The sequence below is a fragment of the Apodemus sylvaticus genome, chromosome 10, assembly GCF_947179515.1.
Source record: "Apodemus sylvaticus chromosome 10, mApoSyl1.1, whole genome shotgun sequence".
Classification (NCBI taxonomy): Eukaryota; Metazoa; Chordata; class Mammalia; order Rodentia; family Muridae; genus Apodemus; species Apodemus sylvaticus.
The window spans coordinates 5,669,647-5,685,596 of NC_067481.1; the positions used below are offsets into that span (position 1 = coordinate 5,669,647).

General features: G+C 50.6%; 1 protein-coding gene across 3 annotated transcripts in view; it reads left to right on the forward strand.

Annotated features, from left to right (window-relative positions):
- The window catches only part of Jmjd6 (jumonji domain containing 6, arginine demethylase and lysine hydroxylase), a 6,172-nt gene extending 364 nt beyond the window's left edge, over positions 1-5,808 (forward strand). Inside the window, exons 2-7 of one of the 3 annotated variants that reach the window (XM_052196500.1) lie at positions 310-698; positions 1,956-2,242; positions 2,762-2,859; positions 3,322-3,410; positions 4,121-4,259; positions 5,480-5,808. In XM_052196500.1, coding sequence (XP_052052460.1) covers positions 310-698; positions 1,956-2,242; positions 2,762-2,859; positions 3,322-3,410; positions 4,121-4,259; positions 5,480-5,611 — 1,134 coding nt within the window. In that variant the 3' untranslated portion in view covers positions 5,612-5,808. Of the gene's footprint in view, positions 1-309; positions 699-1,955; positions 2,243-2,761; positions 2,898-3,316; positions 3,411-4,120; positions 4,260-5,479 lie in introns of those variants that run through there. The other 2 variants (XM_052196502.1, XM_052196501.1) reach the window with 2 other exon arrangements.
- The last annotated feature ends 10,142 nt before the right edge of the window (positions 5,809-15,950 follow it).

The window sequence follows — 15,950 nt, forward strand, 5'->3', positions numbered from 1 at the left end:
CCGCCTTCGGTGCCCGCTACCCGAGGGCCGCCTGTGCCCCCGACGGGGCCCCGCAGCCGGGCTGTCAAAACTCGCACATTCGTGGGAGCTCCGGGCCCCTCCCTCCCTGGAAGGGGTGGCTCCGGGTGCGACGTGCTCACTCTCACGCACGTGGGCCTCCCTCCCCCTGGAGGAGCCAAGGCTCGGTCATTGCTAATGTGTGTCATTGCTAATGTGTGTCTTTGCTAATTGGCCCCGTGGGACACCTTTATCCGCCAAGTGGACCTCTCCCAGGGTCCTAACGGGACAGGTCTTTTGTTGTTCCCCCAGGATAACGTGGAGAGAGCAGATGCTTTACAGCTGTCGGTGAAAGAATTTGTAGAGCGGTACGAAAGGCCTTACAAGCCCGTGGTTCTGCTGAATGCACAAGAGGGCTGGTCCGCACAGGAGAAATGGACTCTGGAGCGCCTCAAAAGGAAATACCGGAACCAGAAGTTCAAGTGCGGTGAGGATAATGACGGCTACTCCGTGAAGATGAAGATGAAATACTACATCGAGTACATGGAGAGCACCCGCGATGACAGTCCCCTTTACATTTTTGATAGCAGCTATGGAGAACACCCCAAAAGAAGGAAACTTTTGGAAGACTACAAGGTGCCCAAGTTTTTCACAGATGATCTTTTCCAGTACGCGGGGGAGAAGCGCAGACCCCCTTACAGGTAAAGTATTTCACATCAAGTGTTCAAAAACCTTGAACAGTGACAGTGACAAGCAGTGGTAATCTCAGCACTTGGAAGGCAGAGACAGGCAGATCTCTGTGAGGACAGCCTGGGCTACAGAGTGAGTTCCAGGACACCAAGGGCTACACAAAGAAACCCTGTCCCAGAGTAAAAACACACACACACAAATCCAAAAACCTTCCAGAGTGTGAGGTTAGCAGAACTCTGCCTAACCTTGTAAAAGCAATGAAGGCCTTCCCTACACATTGACTTCTTTCTGGTCCTACTTGGGAAGATGGATTCCATGGGGGGTGGGGGGGGGTCCTGGTTCCTCCAGACATCTGGATTCCTCAAACTCACTCTCCAGGGCGTCTCACTCTTTTTTTGTTTTTGTTTTTTGTTTGTTTGTTGTTTTTTTTTTTTCTGTTTTTTCGAGACAGGGTTTCTTTGTATAGCCCTGGCTATCCTGTGTCCTGGAACTCGCTCTGTAGACCAGGCTGGCCTCGAACTCAGAAATCTGCCTGCCTCTGCCTCCATAGTGCTGGGATTAAAGGTGTACTCCACCACTGCCATGCTCAGTTTTTTTTTTTTTTAACTTCCTGCGTGTATGTGTACCAGTGTTTGCCTACTGCCTGAGATCAGAAGAGAAGGTCAGATTCTCTGGAGGTGAAATTGTGGTTGAATGTGAGCCATTGTGACCATGCGGGGTGCTGAGGATTGAACCTTGGTGCTTTGGGGAATTGAGTGCTCCTAACCTGAGCGTCTCTCCCACCCAGGCCCAGGGTACTTTACCAAGGAAGTTTTATTTCTATTTTCACAAGTGTGGTGTCCTGTAACTCACTATGTTAACCAGGCTGACCTTAAACTCACAGAGATCTGTCTATCCCTGCCTTCTAAGTGCTAGGCATTAAAGATGTTCAATATGGCACCTGACTTGGTTTGAGTTTTTTGAGATAGGGGTCTCTGTGTAGCCCTGCTAGGCCTTGAATTGACAGATTCACTTGCCTCTGTCTCCAGGATGTAGGGATTAAAAGCTTGGGCTCCCTCGCCCGTTGGATGGATAAAAGACCGGCAATAATTTGCACCAGTCGGATATATTTTTGTTAGGCACTTGTTCATTTATAGTTCACTTAATGTTGATTACCAGAATGTAGAGTCTCTGAAGACACAGTGCATGATGGTGTATTCTAGAGACTTTGCTTCTATCTCACACACATTTCAGAATACCTCTCATGCCTTCATGTTTGCATCCTGCAGGTGGTTTGTGATGGGGCCGCCACGTTCCGGAACTGGGATTCACATTGACCCTCTGGGGACCAGTGCCTGGAATGCCTTAGTTCAGGGTCACAAGCGGTGGTGCCTCTTCCCAACAAACACACCCCGAGAACTTATCAAGGTGACCAGAGAAGAAGGAGGGAACCAGCAGGATGAAGCGATTACCTGGTTTAATGTCATTTATCCCCGGACACAGCTTCCAACCTGGCCACCTGAATTCAAACCCCTGGAGATATTACAGAAACCAGGAGAAACTGTCTTTGTACCAGGTATAGATGAGCTAAAAGAAACTCCGTTCCTCCCAGCTGACTGTTCCGGACTTGTGCTGTGTTGCCATTTTGGAGTAGACCCATAGAATGACCCAGAAGGCCCTTTCTATCTGGTGGGTGCGCGCACTCCCCCTTGAGTCCAAAGGGACTCAAGTCCAAAGGGAGAGCACCTCCGTGGCCCACATGACTGTGTCTGAGTAGTCATCTAGGTCCCTGGCTTTCTGCTGGACTGAGTGCAGAACTGCCTGGGTTCATTTGGGAAATCCCACGCAGCTAGAGCTGGACGGATGCAGTTTCCAGCAGTGAGAGTTTAAAGGCTGGGGGTCCGCCCAGAGCCTTGGCTTCTACAGTGTCGGTCACAGCTAGGTTACAGGAGGCTGACAGTATGCCGCCATCGCTCCGCTCTGCCTTATAGGGCCTGTAACCAGCGGGGAGAGTGCAGGCCCCTCTGCTGAGTTAGACCCAGGGGTTCGCAGGGCCAGCCGATCCTCACTGCCCTCTTCCTTTGTTGGCTTTCAGGGGGCTGGTGGCATGTTGTCCTCAATCTTGACACCACCATTGCCATCACCCAGAACTTCGCCAGCAGCACCAACTTCCCTGTTGTGTGGCACAAGACGGTAAGAGGGAGACCAAAGCTGTCAAGGAAGTGGTATAGGTGAGCAACTTTTCATTCCCTTCTGCCTTCCTCAGTTCTTGGGGCAGCAGCTGGGGCTTCTGCCCCTGTGGGGAGAGAGGGCCAAGGTCAGGGCGAGTGAGTCGGCAGGGCGTCTGCTAGCCTCCAGGTGGCGCTGTGCGGCTGGCTCTGCATGCGTGCTCAACATCGCAGTCAAGACGCTCACACGGGGATTGTTTCTCATTTTGTTTCCGTGCTCTTTTCTCCTTTTTTCTTATTCTTTTTATTCTTGTTTGTTTGTTATTTTTTAAACATAAAAACTAGCACTAGCCAAAACAACAAAAACAACACAGGCCTTTGTTGAGGTTTTTATTTTCCCTGGAAACATTCATTTGAACTTACTACCTTCAGTTCTTGTGAGGCAACTGCCCTGGAGACTTAGCTCCTCTGTTTATCCACAGAACAGATACAGCACGGGCAGCGGCAGTGCCAGCCACCCCCAGCCACCCCGTGCCACTGTGTCCCAACCCTGACCTGGAGGGACCAGCTCTCGGGGTAAGAGAGGGATCCTGGCTTGCTCAGTGCTGTGCCTCCCTGCTGAGAGGCCGGCAAGGGTGGTGGCTGCTGTTCCCCTGGACTCTCGGGCATGAGGCCTACATACTCTGCCCTGCAGCCGCTGTGTGCTGCAGTGAGGCCACTCCGAGGCCTCAGCAGGTCCTTTGTCACTGGTCACAGTGGAGCCAGGCTAGGCTGCTGCTGGGGAGGGCTACTGCTCTAAGTCAGCTTGCTCTCTCTTCCGAGTGACGGACGGGGTGGTCTCGTGTGACATCTTATTTCTTATGAACCTAATCATTTCTGCTCTTACTAGTATAATCTAACCAGCTCCCACCCCCCTCACTAGCACCGTGCTTTGGGAAGGAAAGGCTTTTTAAAAAAAAAAAGGAAAAGGAAAATGAGCCAGAAAAGGTTTAGGGAGAAAAGTAGGAAAAGGGGCTGTTTCTCTCAAGAGAAACATCCTAAGGACCTCCCCTCCCTCAGGACACTCACTGGCCCTCCAGAGATGTGTGGTTGGTGCGCACAGGTGTGTGGCTCTAGAATGTTGTTTTTCTTCAGCAAATGTGAACAGGCTGTGGTCTGCTCCAGCCGAAGCACTGGCATTTCCAGGCACCACAAGCAATGGAGGCCTCCACTTGAGTCTGTGTCACTGGAAGTGGGCGTTCCCACCAGCTGTCACAGCTCTGAGAACAATACCTCTTGCCCTTCAGGATCTTGAAGCAGGAGCACCCTGAGCTGGCAGTCCTCGCCGACGCTGTTGACCTCCAAGAGTCCACAGGCATCGCCTCTGACAGCTCCAGCGACTCCTCCAGCTCCTCCAGCTCCAGCTCTTCAGACTCAGACTCAGAGGTGAGGCCCTCGCCTGCCCAGGCCCCCTCAGTCCAAGGGCAGTGGAGCGCGGCTTCCTCATTGAGGACAGGTGCCGTTGTCCCCATGATGGTACCCATTTACAGTGTCTCACACGTGTGAGCTCATCCGCTGCAGAGGTGCCCGGGGTGTGTGAAGGTTTGTCAAACGGTGGCCTTGTGATCACAGGGATGTAGAGTCTTTATTCTGACCATGCACGAACCTTGTTAATTCTCCCTGTGGATGGTAACACGTAAGTCTAGAAACAGGCAAACCCACTGACCTGCCTTAGTTAACACCAGCTCAGGGTGAGAAGGTAGTCCGCCCTGGCAGAAGGATTGCTGTGGCGCCACTGCGTGACTGCATCTAGCCTAGGAAACCTGTGCTCGACGTTCAAGAATTCAGAAAAAAAAAAAGGGAAGAAACACAGGGTTTGTCCACATGGAATTCTTCTTTTGTGCTTTCATTTTTTTTTTTTTTTCAAAACAGGGTTTCTTGTATATCCCTGGCTTTTCTGGAACCTAGTCTGTAGACCAGGCTGGCCCAAATGCTGGATTAAAGGCATGAAACATCAGGTCTGGCCTTTTTTTTTTTTTTTTTTTTTTTGAGTCAGGGTCTTTATACATATCCCTGGCTATCTAGGAACTCATTACACAGGCCAGGCTGGCCTTAGACAAACACACAGTCATCTGAATCTGCCTCCCAGGTGCTGGGATTAAAGGTTTTTTTGGTTTTAGTTTGCTGTTGAGACAGTCTCCCACTCTGGCTGTGGCTGTCCTGGAACTCACTCTGTAAACCAGGCTGCTCTTGAACCCACAGATCCGCCTGCCTCTGCTGCCTGTGTGCTGGGATTAAAGGTGTGCATCACCACACTCTGCTCAGTCTTTTCTGTTTTAACATTCTGGTTTACAGTATCTCTATAAAGATCATCGTTCCTCTGTAGACAAACTTCACAGTGAATTTTGTTGTTTAGAAGAGAGGAAGTGCTCTTGGCTACCGAGCTCTCTCTCCAGCACCTGCGGCTTCTGATGGTCCGTTGACGAATTATGTGTGCGCCTGTGCATCTTACATGTTTCCCCTAGCACACACATGGAGGCAGACATGGCTTGAGGGAGTTGGCTCTCCTATCGAGTGAGCCAGGGACTGGTCCGAGGTCATGAAGCTTAGTGCAAGCCTTTGTCCCTGCCGGCCGGCCCTGAGTTGTGTTTCCTCCCTGTGTCCAGTGTGAATCTGGGTCAGAAGGTGATGGGACGGCACACCGCAGGAAGAAGAGGAGGACTTGCAGCATGGTGGGAAATGGGGACACCACCTCACAGGATGACTGCGTGAGCAAGGAGCGCAGCTCCTCCAGGTGACCACACGTGGCCGCTGTCGGCAAGGATGTGCTCGCTGCAAGGCGGGGGCAGGCCTGCGCCCAGAGAGCAAGGGCTCCGAAGGGACTTGGTAGTATTTGGTACAGTGGCTTTTCTCTGTGGTCGTGTCTTAGGGGCAAAGGTGTGTGGAAGGTGCCAATGAAACCCTTTACATATTTAATAAAAACGAATAAATTTTATATTGTGGACAGCTTTCCTTTGGGCATACTATAGTCTCCTGTGCTCCTTCCCTGTGGTGTGTGTGTGAGGGGGGGGGTGCCTGCTGGTGTGTATCCTGTTGGGAGGTGACTAGAGCAGTAGGGGAATTATTGGAGCAGTCATCATCTCTGAAGGCTGAACAGGTTTTCTGTATAACATCTTAATCATTTCTCAAGACTTGTTTCTCTTTTTAAACAAGATTGGTTCTAAGTAAGGCAGGTGTGGGTAGTGGGTGTTAAGTGTTTAATTCTGGCACGCTGAAGGCAGAGGCCAGCCTGGTGTACAGAGTTTCTAGGACAGCCAGGGCTACACAGAAGAAACCTGTCCCGAAAGAGTCCGAGAGAGATTGCATTTAAGTTAACTTAAAACTAAAAACCACAGGAGCTCCTGCTCCTGTGTGGGTAGTGACGGGCCGCGGTGAATGGTGGGTTTACCGTGTGTGTGCTGTCTGCATGTGGGACGTGTGGCATTCTAAAGTGCTTCACCACTGCAGGGGAGGGGATCCCTGGCCGCCCTGTCTGAGCAATCTGAAGCTGCATAGCGAACGCCCAGGATCCTGGTTTCTTTTCTACATTCCCTGGTGTGACTAGAAGAATCAAGTGGGGAGAACCAGGTTGTATCCTCAGTTGAATCTTTGGGACTGGTTGTCCTTTCCACTGCCGTGTTCACAAGCTCTCTGACTTGTGAGTCATGTTACACGCCCCCGTCTGTGCTTGGGAAGTGACAGTAGGCTGTAATGTGAGATCTGAGGTTTTGCCCATTTGAGGTAGGGACAGTTGAGATAATATCTGATTACATAATCATGCTGGCTTTGAACCGAGGATCCTCCTGCTTCAACCTCTTCAGGGCTAGGATCATGCACCGCCAAGTTGTCTGCTATCTCATTTTCAAGACAGGGTTTCTCTCTGTAGCTAGCTAGTCCTGACTGTCCTAAAACTCTGTAGACTGGGCTGGCCTTGAGCTCCAAGATCTGCCTGCCCTTGCCTCCTGGGACTAAAGGCGTGTGCCGCCTTGCACCTTGCCGGTGGGGTTCTGTTTTACTGTTGCTGTTGAGCGTTGGCTAGCTCTGCTGTCTGCCTGCCAGCTGCAGGCAGTGGCGCTTTCCCTGGCAGGATTAGGAGCCCCTGTGGGGGCTGTGCGCATCCTGAGTCAGTAGACTGCTGGGGGGGTTCCTGTGTAAACTTGTCACCCACCTCAGTTCTCAGTTCTCCTTCCTATTAGCCTCTGACTTCGACTGTGGCTCTTCCTTCTCTGGCCCAAGATCCTTCTTTGGGCAGATGCTCCCTTAGAATCTGCAGAAATGTGTAAGCTCAGCTAGCACAGAGCTACGCCGGCACTGCTAAAGTGGGTAAGAAGACTGTGCTGCTGTCGTTGAGCATGCTGGATCTCACTGTAATTCAAGTGCCGCTCAGGCCAGTGACCTGCTGCAGGCCCTGCAATCAGTACTGAACACTCGGTGCTGTATCAGAGTTGTTCTGAGCAGGGGAAGCTGAAGTCTCAGTGTGATATACTTTGGGGAACAGTAGAAGACATGCTTGGGCCTTGGAGCAGGTCCTGGAGTTGTCGATAGGCCAGGTTCTGATGGGTGGGTTCCCACAGGTGCTCATGAGTAAGGGATGCTGTCTTCTCCACAAGGAACTTCTTGATCTCTGTCCCGTACATGTCATCAGGATGTATCAACAATAGCTTGTCGATGCAGGAAAGAAATCCCTGGGTGGAACGGGCACGTTTCCACTGGCATGGTCAGGATCCCTGGGTCCTTCCGAGCAGCTCTGGTGGGACTGGGTGTTGCAGGATATTTGATCATACTGTGAACCCCAGACCCTGTTTACTGAAAAACCCTGTTTCTAGTTGTGGTGTGGCTCAGTTCTTAGTACACACCTTTAATCTCAGACAGTGAAGGAAACGTTAATTTGTACAAGGAAGCACCCATGATTGGAAGTGATGTCTAATTGAATGGCAGACAAAGTGACAAATCAGAGAAAGATTAGACAGAATAGGATGTGCCCAACGCTGATGAGCAGAGAGAGGAAAGGGAAGCTACTTGAGAGGAAGGAAAAGATGAAGGAGGCACAGAGCGGGAGACGGGGAGGGAGGGCGCTAGCGGTATGGGTGAGGCAGAACAAGCCAGGGAACAAGTAGCCGGAAGATGGGAACACATGGCCAGAGTTAGTTTGAGGCCAAGCAAAGCAGAAAGTCAGAGACCCAAGAGCAGCCATAGCGACGCCAGCCTGGAAAGGAGCCTGAGCCAGAATCAGCTGAGTTAGCCAGCCAGAGCTCAGAAAGAACTAGAAAGACTGAGCTTACTCAGCAGTAAGTCTCAGAGGCTGAAAGCATCCTAGGCCTGGATGATGGCTGCTAGAAGCTTTCAGGCCTAGGTTAGCCCCCTGGGGCAGTGAGCCTCAGAGACGGCAAGTCCTACAGAAGAGTAAAGGTTCCGTTTACAGCTGGGGCTGTGCAGCTGGCAGGCGCCTGTCTTGCTCTTTACCCTCACCTGTTTGCCTAAATCCGTCCTACAGCCAAAGGCATTTTGGTGAGTAGAGGGGACTTGTTCCCAGTCAGACTGACCTAGAAGCTTCTGTAGATTCATTGGACCTGTGGTACTGCCTGCGAGAGCACCCAGGGCACGGAACTTCAGGTTCAGGTTGCTGTGTATGGGACCCTTGATCCAACTCTGTGACTAGCTGGATAGGAAGGTGTGCATCCTCCTGCAGAAGGGCCTGGCTCAGCTGGGAACTGTCCTCAGAACAGCATAGGCTCCTGGTCCAGCGGGTTGAGGAGACCCGGGATTTACATCCCTAGTGATGTCCAGGTGGCTTTTCCTTTTGAAAAGCACTCTTGTCTTCAGGAAGCCATTCCCTGTGCTGCTACTGGAGTTCCTCATTCACCTTTATACCTGCTCCTCTCCCAGCCTGTTAAAACAGGTAATGACCAGTGAGATGGTTCTGCAGGGAAAAACGAGTGTCTCCAGTACACCTGGTAGGGCCACCATGGTAAAATGAATAAGAACTGATTTCCCTGTGTTGTCTCCTGATGTGTACACACACAGATAAAATAGGGCTGGAGAGGTCGCTCAGCAGTTAAGAGCACTTGCTCTAGCAAAAGACCTGGGTTTAGTTCCTAGCATGGCGGCTCACAACCCTCTGTACTCCAGATCCTGCAGTTCCAACACTCTGTTCTGACCTCTGCAAGCCCCAGATATGCACATGGTACACATACATGGTACACACACACGTGGTATATACACACGTGGTTCACAAGTGGTACACATACATACATGGTATACACATGGTACGCATACACACATGGTACACACACATGGTATACACAACATGTGGTTCACACATGTGGTACACATACACACATAGTACACACATGGTATATACACACGTGGTTCACACGCGTACACATACACACATGGTACACACACATGGTTCACACACAAGTGGTTCACATACACACATGGTACACATGCACATGGTACACATACACACATGCAGATTAAACACTCATGAACATAAAATAGATCTTTTTCCCTCCCAAGGCTGAGTTTCTTTAGCCCAAGCTGTCCTAAAACTTATTCTATAGATCAGGCTGGCCTTGAACTTACAGAGATCTGCCTGCCTCTTCCTCTGCCTCCCAAAATGCTGGTGTTAAAGTCCTGTGCCACCTCTGCCCAACAACAATCTTAAAAAACAAAAATAGCTAGCATGGTGGCATAGCTTCGACCCCAGCATTAGGATGCAGAGGCAGGTGGATCTCCAGGTTGAAGGCCAGCCTGGGCTACAGAGTGAATCCTAGTCTTCCAAGGAACATAGTGGAGCTTGTCTAGAAAAACAACAAAATAATAATAATGTTTTTAAAAAATTAATAAAACAAGAAACTGAGTAAGGCAGTGTATGCTGGTAGTACAGCAGCCATTGGCAAGCTGAAGTAAGAGAATCAATTCAAGACCATCCTGGACCACAGAACAAGGGAGGATAGGAAGGCTTCAGGAGTTCAAGGCCAGCCTCAGCTACATACCAAGTTTGGGCCCAGCCTGGGCTACATGAGATCCTGTTTCAAAACCTGAAGTAAAGTAAGCGACTAAAGGAGAGCTCTCTTTGCTACCATGGGATCGATGAGACCCGATGCCAGTGGCTGAGAGGTGCAGAAATCTCAAATGGAGAAATCAGCTGCTCTCTTTATCCCCCGGCTGCCAGAGGTGCCTCCCAGTCACCAAACGCAAGCAGCGATGGAGCATCTGCCGGTGCCACAGATAAAGCGTGTGGTTTAGTCCACCCGGGCCAGATAGGTTCTGTACCCCTATCTCCACGTATTGCCTCGATGCACGCACCAAATACTCTGCTCTGTGGGAGGACAGGACAGGTAAGGTAGAGGAGCAGCCAAGTGCTCAGGACAAGGAAGTGGAGCCTCCCGCCTCTTCCCTTTCTCTTGACGTGAGCTAGTGAGCTAGAACAGTAACAGAAAGAGAATTCTGCAGCTGAGCCATGGTTGCTGGTCTTAAACCAAAGAGCTGGGTTCTGGGCAAAGGAAGCTCTGGAAAGACCAGAAAGACCCCAAGTCTCCAGGAATGCAGTTCATCAGTCTGGTGAGTCTCAGACTGCACAGATGCCATGCTTTTCGGGCCTAGGATCACATCCTGACAGAGAAAGCCACCAAGCAGGAACACCATTCCTGTCTTGATGTGATTGCAGATGCCCAGTTCCCAGATACTCAAGCCTTGGGTGCCTGCCTGCAGGTGCAGCCTACACAGGCCCTGCCCTGCCTGTGTGGAGCTCAGTGGGCAGTGATCACTGCTAGTCCCAGGAAGGTGGCAGAGTGGGAGGCTTGAACAAGTGCATTTCGAGCCAGGAGTCAAGTGCAGCTCTCACCAAATAGAGGTGTTAGGCCTAAGGACAGACCATGAGCCGCAGTGTCCTAGCCGTGTGCTAGAGAAGAGCTCAAGTGCTTTCCACTAAGGATGTGGCAGACGCCTGTGCCAGCAGGCTGCACAGAGGCCTTGAGCTTGAAGCAAGAGAAGGATGGAACAGGAAATGCAGCAGCTGTAAAAGATGGCGTGTAGGAGGCAGGTGTGAGGATGCAGCTGTAGATTCCTGTGTGTGTTTGTGTGTGTGTGTGTGTGTGTGTGTGATGAGTTCAAGGTGGGGTCTGGCACCTCCTAACATCCCCACACCCTTGTCCAGATGTTACACTGATTTCAGTATACACTGTCTCCATCGCAATAGTGGGGTCCCTCCCTGGTGACTTGCAACTGTGTCTCATTGTTTAGTTCAAGAACTCAAACCACTCATTCTCCTTCCCCCCCCCCACTCACCCCCCCCATCTCCCCAGGGAGAACCTGCCCAAGCCTGCTGTCTCCATGGTAACCAAATGCCTCCTAGGAGGCAGATTGCCCTAAGCCCCAGTCTCTTGTTGTCAGATGGCCCCTCTCACTGTGGGTCCTGTTGTCAGGTGGCCCTTCTCACTGTGGGTCCTGTTGTCAGGTGGCCCCTCTCACTGTGGGTCCTGTTTTAACTCCTGTATAAAACTTGCTCATCATTTTGAATAAAGCAACTGGGTTTGGGATTGTGGCTTTGCAGTGTCTCCTCCTGTGTCCGCTCATCCCTTCCGGTTCTAAGCCCCTGGTCAGGTCATTAGGATGTGCTCTGATAGCAGAACTGCTCTGATAGCAGAACTGGCTTTATGTTTTGTTTTGTTATTTGAGACAAGATCTTTTTCTGTGGCCCTAGCTTTCCTGAAATCTGCTATGTAGACCAGACTCACTTTGAACTCATAGAGATCTGCCTGTGTCTGCCTCATGAATGCCAAGCCTAAAGGCCTATACCACCAAGTGTGGCTCCAAAACAGATCTCTTAAAAATACAATTTATGGCTGGGCAGTGGTGGCGCACGCCTTTAATCCTAGCACTTGGAAGGCAGAGGCAGGCAGATTTCTGAGTTCAAGGCCAGCCTGGTCTACAGAGTGAGTACCAGGACAGCCAGGGCTACACAGAGAAACCCTGTCTTGAACAATTAAATAAATAAATAAATAATAGAATTTATGGCCAAACCTGGTTGACAGCAAGGACTACAGAGACCCTGCATCGAACTTTAAAATACATTTTATACCTTTTTTTTTTTTTTTTTTTTTTTTTTTTTTTTCCCTCAACTTTGGACCCTCCCACCTCAACCTCCTGGATGCTAGAATTACACTGGACTAAAGGTACACTAAAACTGGGCTAGAGAGCTGGAGGCGTGGCTCACTGGTTAAGAGCACTTTTGCAGAAGAACCAGGGTTTGGTTCCCAGCACCCATACGGTAACTCACAACTTAAACTTCAGTGTGGGGCACGCGTCACCACACAAAAACTGGGAAGGTTGAGCAGATTCCAAAACCCCAGTATTTCTCGTATCTGAGAACGGTGAGAGTTTCACCCACTCCCGTCTTGGCACATCTGCATCCTGACCAGTGACACCCCACATGAGGACTGTGACCACTAGTCCCGAAGCACAGAGTTCTCCATGCTAATAAGGTATCTAGATGGACCTAAGGGCTTAGCCAATCAGCTTCCCTTCCTGGACGTTCCTTCCTGCAAACGGTATTCACTCTCTGGTCCACCCTGAGTAAGTTGTATGTACCTGTTTCCCACAATTAACAGTAAATAAACAGCTTGGGCAAGCAAGGACTGTCTCTCCATAGAGGGAAGCCTTCTTCACTTAGAGCCGCACAGCCTAAATCTCCCTCAGAAGGCCCCTCTGTGCTCCAGGACACTCACCTCTGAGCGAAGGTGGAGGTTCCACACCCCCAGGCCCCAGCTTGTCACCAGCTGTAGTAGTACCCAATTAATTACTGAAACTGAACCCAGTGGGCAGTGTTCCTCACTATCCTTCCCAATGGTCTGGGTTCCCGAGTGGAAGACTCACACACAGCCTTTATATTTTGATGCCTAAATCAGCTCAATGGCTGGGCCATTTCCTAATTTCCACATAGCTAATCCACCTCCCTCTGATAATCTCAAGTTATTACTGACTAAATCCTATATTCCATCTTGGCTGCCCCGGACCCAGACATGCAGGCCTCTTGGGCTGCCATCGCCCAGCTCTGACATGGCGGCTAAGCTCTCTGTCCCATGTGTCCCTCTCCTCCTGATGTCCCAGAGTTTGAGAATCCCCTGGTCCCAGGCCCATCACCAGTGGTGTGGCCCCCTAGTTCCTGACTCCTTTGACGAGATTCCCGGAGGTGACTGAATGCTGGGGAGTTTGGAAAGCCCTGTCTCACCCAACTGGGGCCCCCATCTCAGGCTGCCTCCTGTCACCGCTGCACTCTGATGACAGTAAGGATGGATGGAATGTAGCCTGGTGCCGAGCGGAGTTCTCATACCCCAGCAGCAAGACGGAACAGAACGCAGAACCGTGCCTCAACTCCAGTTCTAGGGAATGTGTTACGTTCTTCAGGCACCAGGATTGCATGTGTTACACAGACGTACGTGAAAGCAAAACACTCAAAAGTAAATAAATCTACGAAACAGAACCTGGCATCAGAAGGGTGTGGCAGCTCACATCTGTAATCCCAGCACTGTAAGGGCTCAGTGTTTTAGACTAAAATAAGGCTCACATACTCGTTGCACATCCTGTAGGGGTCAGAAGCCAGAAGCCTCGAGACAGCCTTTTTGCATAGTTGAGTTTTTTTCATCAACTACCACTGAGAGGAGACACGCTCCCCCCCTTAAACCCAGAGGCTGTGGTTATAGGATTGTGTTCTTCCTGCCGCTGGGGAATCCTCCTGTCATGGCTGGAGCTCACAGGTGCGGTGCTGCTACTTCTCCCAGGTAAGATAATCGCTCTGCCCAGTAGGATGCGGTTCAGTGGTAGAGCACTTACTGTTGTATGTGTAAGTATGTTAGAGCACTTACTGTTGTATGTGTAAGTATGTTGGTGTGCTTAGGATTCCCTCCCCTCTACCACAGGCCAGCAACAAAGCGACTCTGGTCTGGCGTCCCGCCAAAGCTGGCGCCCCGCTTTGTTGTGTGGGCCGAGACTGCTCAGGTTGGTTTACTCGGCTTTCCGAACAGCTGGGATTACAGGTGCGCACCACCAGCCCAGGCTCGGAACCCCTTTCTGTTCTTTTGAGACAGGGTCTCATGTAGCTCAGGCCGGACCCAGACTGATCGTGGTGTAACCCAGACAGGCTTTGAATGAATTCTGCCTTCACCTCCTGAATGCTGGGATCACAGGCACGTGTTAACATATAGAGTTGACTTTTTTTTTTTTGTCTTGTTTCTGATAAACTTTGCCCTACATTTATTCAAAGGAACTGAAAGGTAGGTGGGGCGCGCTAGGGAAAAACACAATTGCTACAGCGCATTTTACACTTTAATCAATAGAGCCCTGGGAAAGATGCGGGAAAATAAAACCAGCCTTCTTTCACCTTATCCCATCCTCTTGCTGGAGCCAGGATGAGAAGAAAGGGACCATCGCAGCCGTGAGCCCCACCCACCCACCCCCCACCCCCGGAATCAGGGAGAGCTCAGTTCTATTCCACAGTCCTGGCCTTAACGGGCAGTGCTGCCAACATCCCCCACGTTAGGAGAGATTTTCCTTGTCTCTTCCTGGCCTGGTCTCACAGGCAGCCTAGGGCTTGCTTGTGTAAACCAGGCTGTATCTGAACTCACACAGACCCATCTGTCTCTGCCTCCGGAGTGCTGGGATCTGGTATCAAAGGCGAGAGCCACCATGTCCCTGAAGTGAAAACTTAAGGGTTCTTTGGACAGTCAGTCGTGTTGGAAGGTGTCTTGCTGGGGCAAACACGTCAAAGAGTGTTTTCCTGAAGGGGACACAGGTGAAAGGCTAAGGCAGACTCATGAAGGAACATTTCGCTGAAGCAGACTCAGGAGAGAGGATGTTCTGCTAAAGCAACACGTGAAAGGACACGTGATGAAGGAGTCTTTGCTAAGGAGACGCACGTGTTGGCCCGCCTTGCTTTGTGTAGCTGGGCTCCGTTTGTCCGACTGACCGCATAGAGGGATGTTGCAGGGATGTTACACGTGATGATTGCGGGGAGCATGATGGAACTCAGTGGACAGCGACAGGGGCTGAGCTAGGCTTGCCCATAGAGCTAGCTGGGCAATGCTTCTTGGTCTCTCTGCTTGCTGATCTTCTCTTCGCTGAGACACAGCGGCAAAGAACTCTGGGAGTCCCTCCTGCTGACTCGTGCCGAGGCTGAGGCCTGGCTGTCTCTGCTAGGTAGTGCCACCGCTGCTGATTCGTGTTTGCTGTCCCGACTCTACCAAACTGGACCGCTAATGTATCCGTGAAGTGTTTGAGAGTGGTTTGAGCTGCCACTACTGACCTGTCAACTAAACGGCCAATTTCTAGACTACATAGACAGGGGTTGCTCCAAAGAACCTATGATGGTTGGCCTATGCTTGGCCCAGGGCGTGGCACTATTAGGAGGTGTGGCCTTGTTGGAGTAGGTGTGTCACTGTGGGTGTGGGCTTTAAGACCCTCATCCTAGCTGCTATCAGAACAAGAGGTGGAACTCTCAGCTCCTCCAGCCCCACATCTGCCTGGGCGCTGCCATGCTCCTGCCTTGATGATGATGGACTGAACCTCTGAACCTGTAAGCCAGCCCCAATTAAATGGTCTTACATTCTAATAAGACTTGCCTTGGTCATGGTGTCTGTTCATAGCAGTAAGCCCTAAGAACCTTTCTAAGCAGGTCCACTTCCCCTGTATCCTTTCTTTTCCACTACTTCTAGTGGGTAGTGGGAGGTTAAAGTATTTAAGAACCATCATTAAAGGTAGTATTTGAAAAAAAAAGTAGTTGCATGTCCCACTTTAATTTTCCTCGACTTTAGGGGGAATTAGTGTTCAGTTTCCATGAATCTTCTTGAACTTGCGTCCACACAACCCCATAGTGCTCAGATCGTCAATATATTCCAAGATGGGCATTTTAGTGTGTGGTGTGTATTGAGACCAGATCGTCTATGGCCCAGTGCTCACTGTAACTGAAGATGACTTTGAACTCCTGATCCCCCTGTACCCATGCACCTTTCAAGTAGTAGGATGACAGGTTTGCACCACCATCTCTAAACGAACTTCTGCACAGGGCTGAAATTAAACCCATCTAAAGATACTGAACAA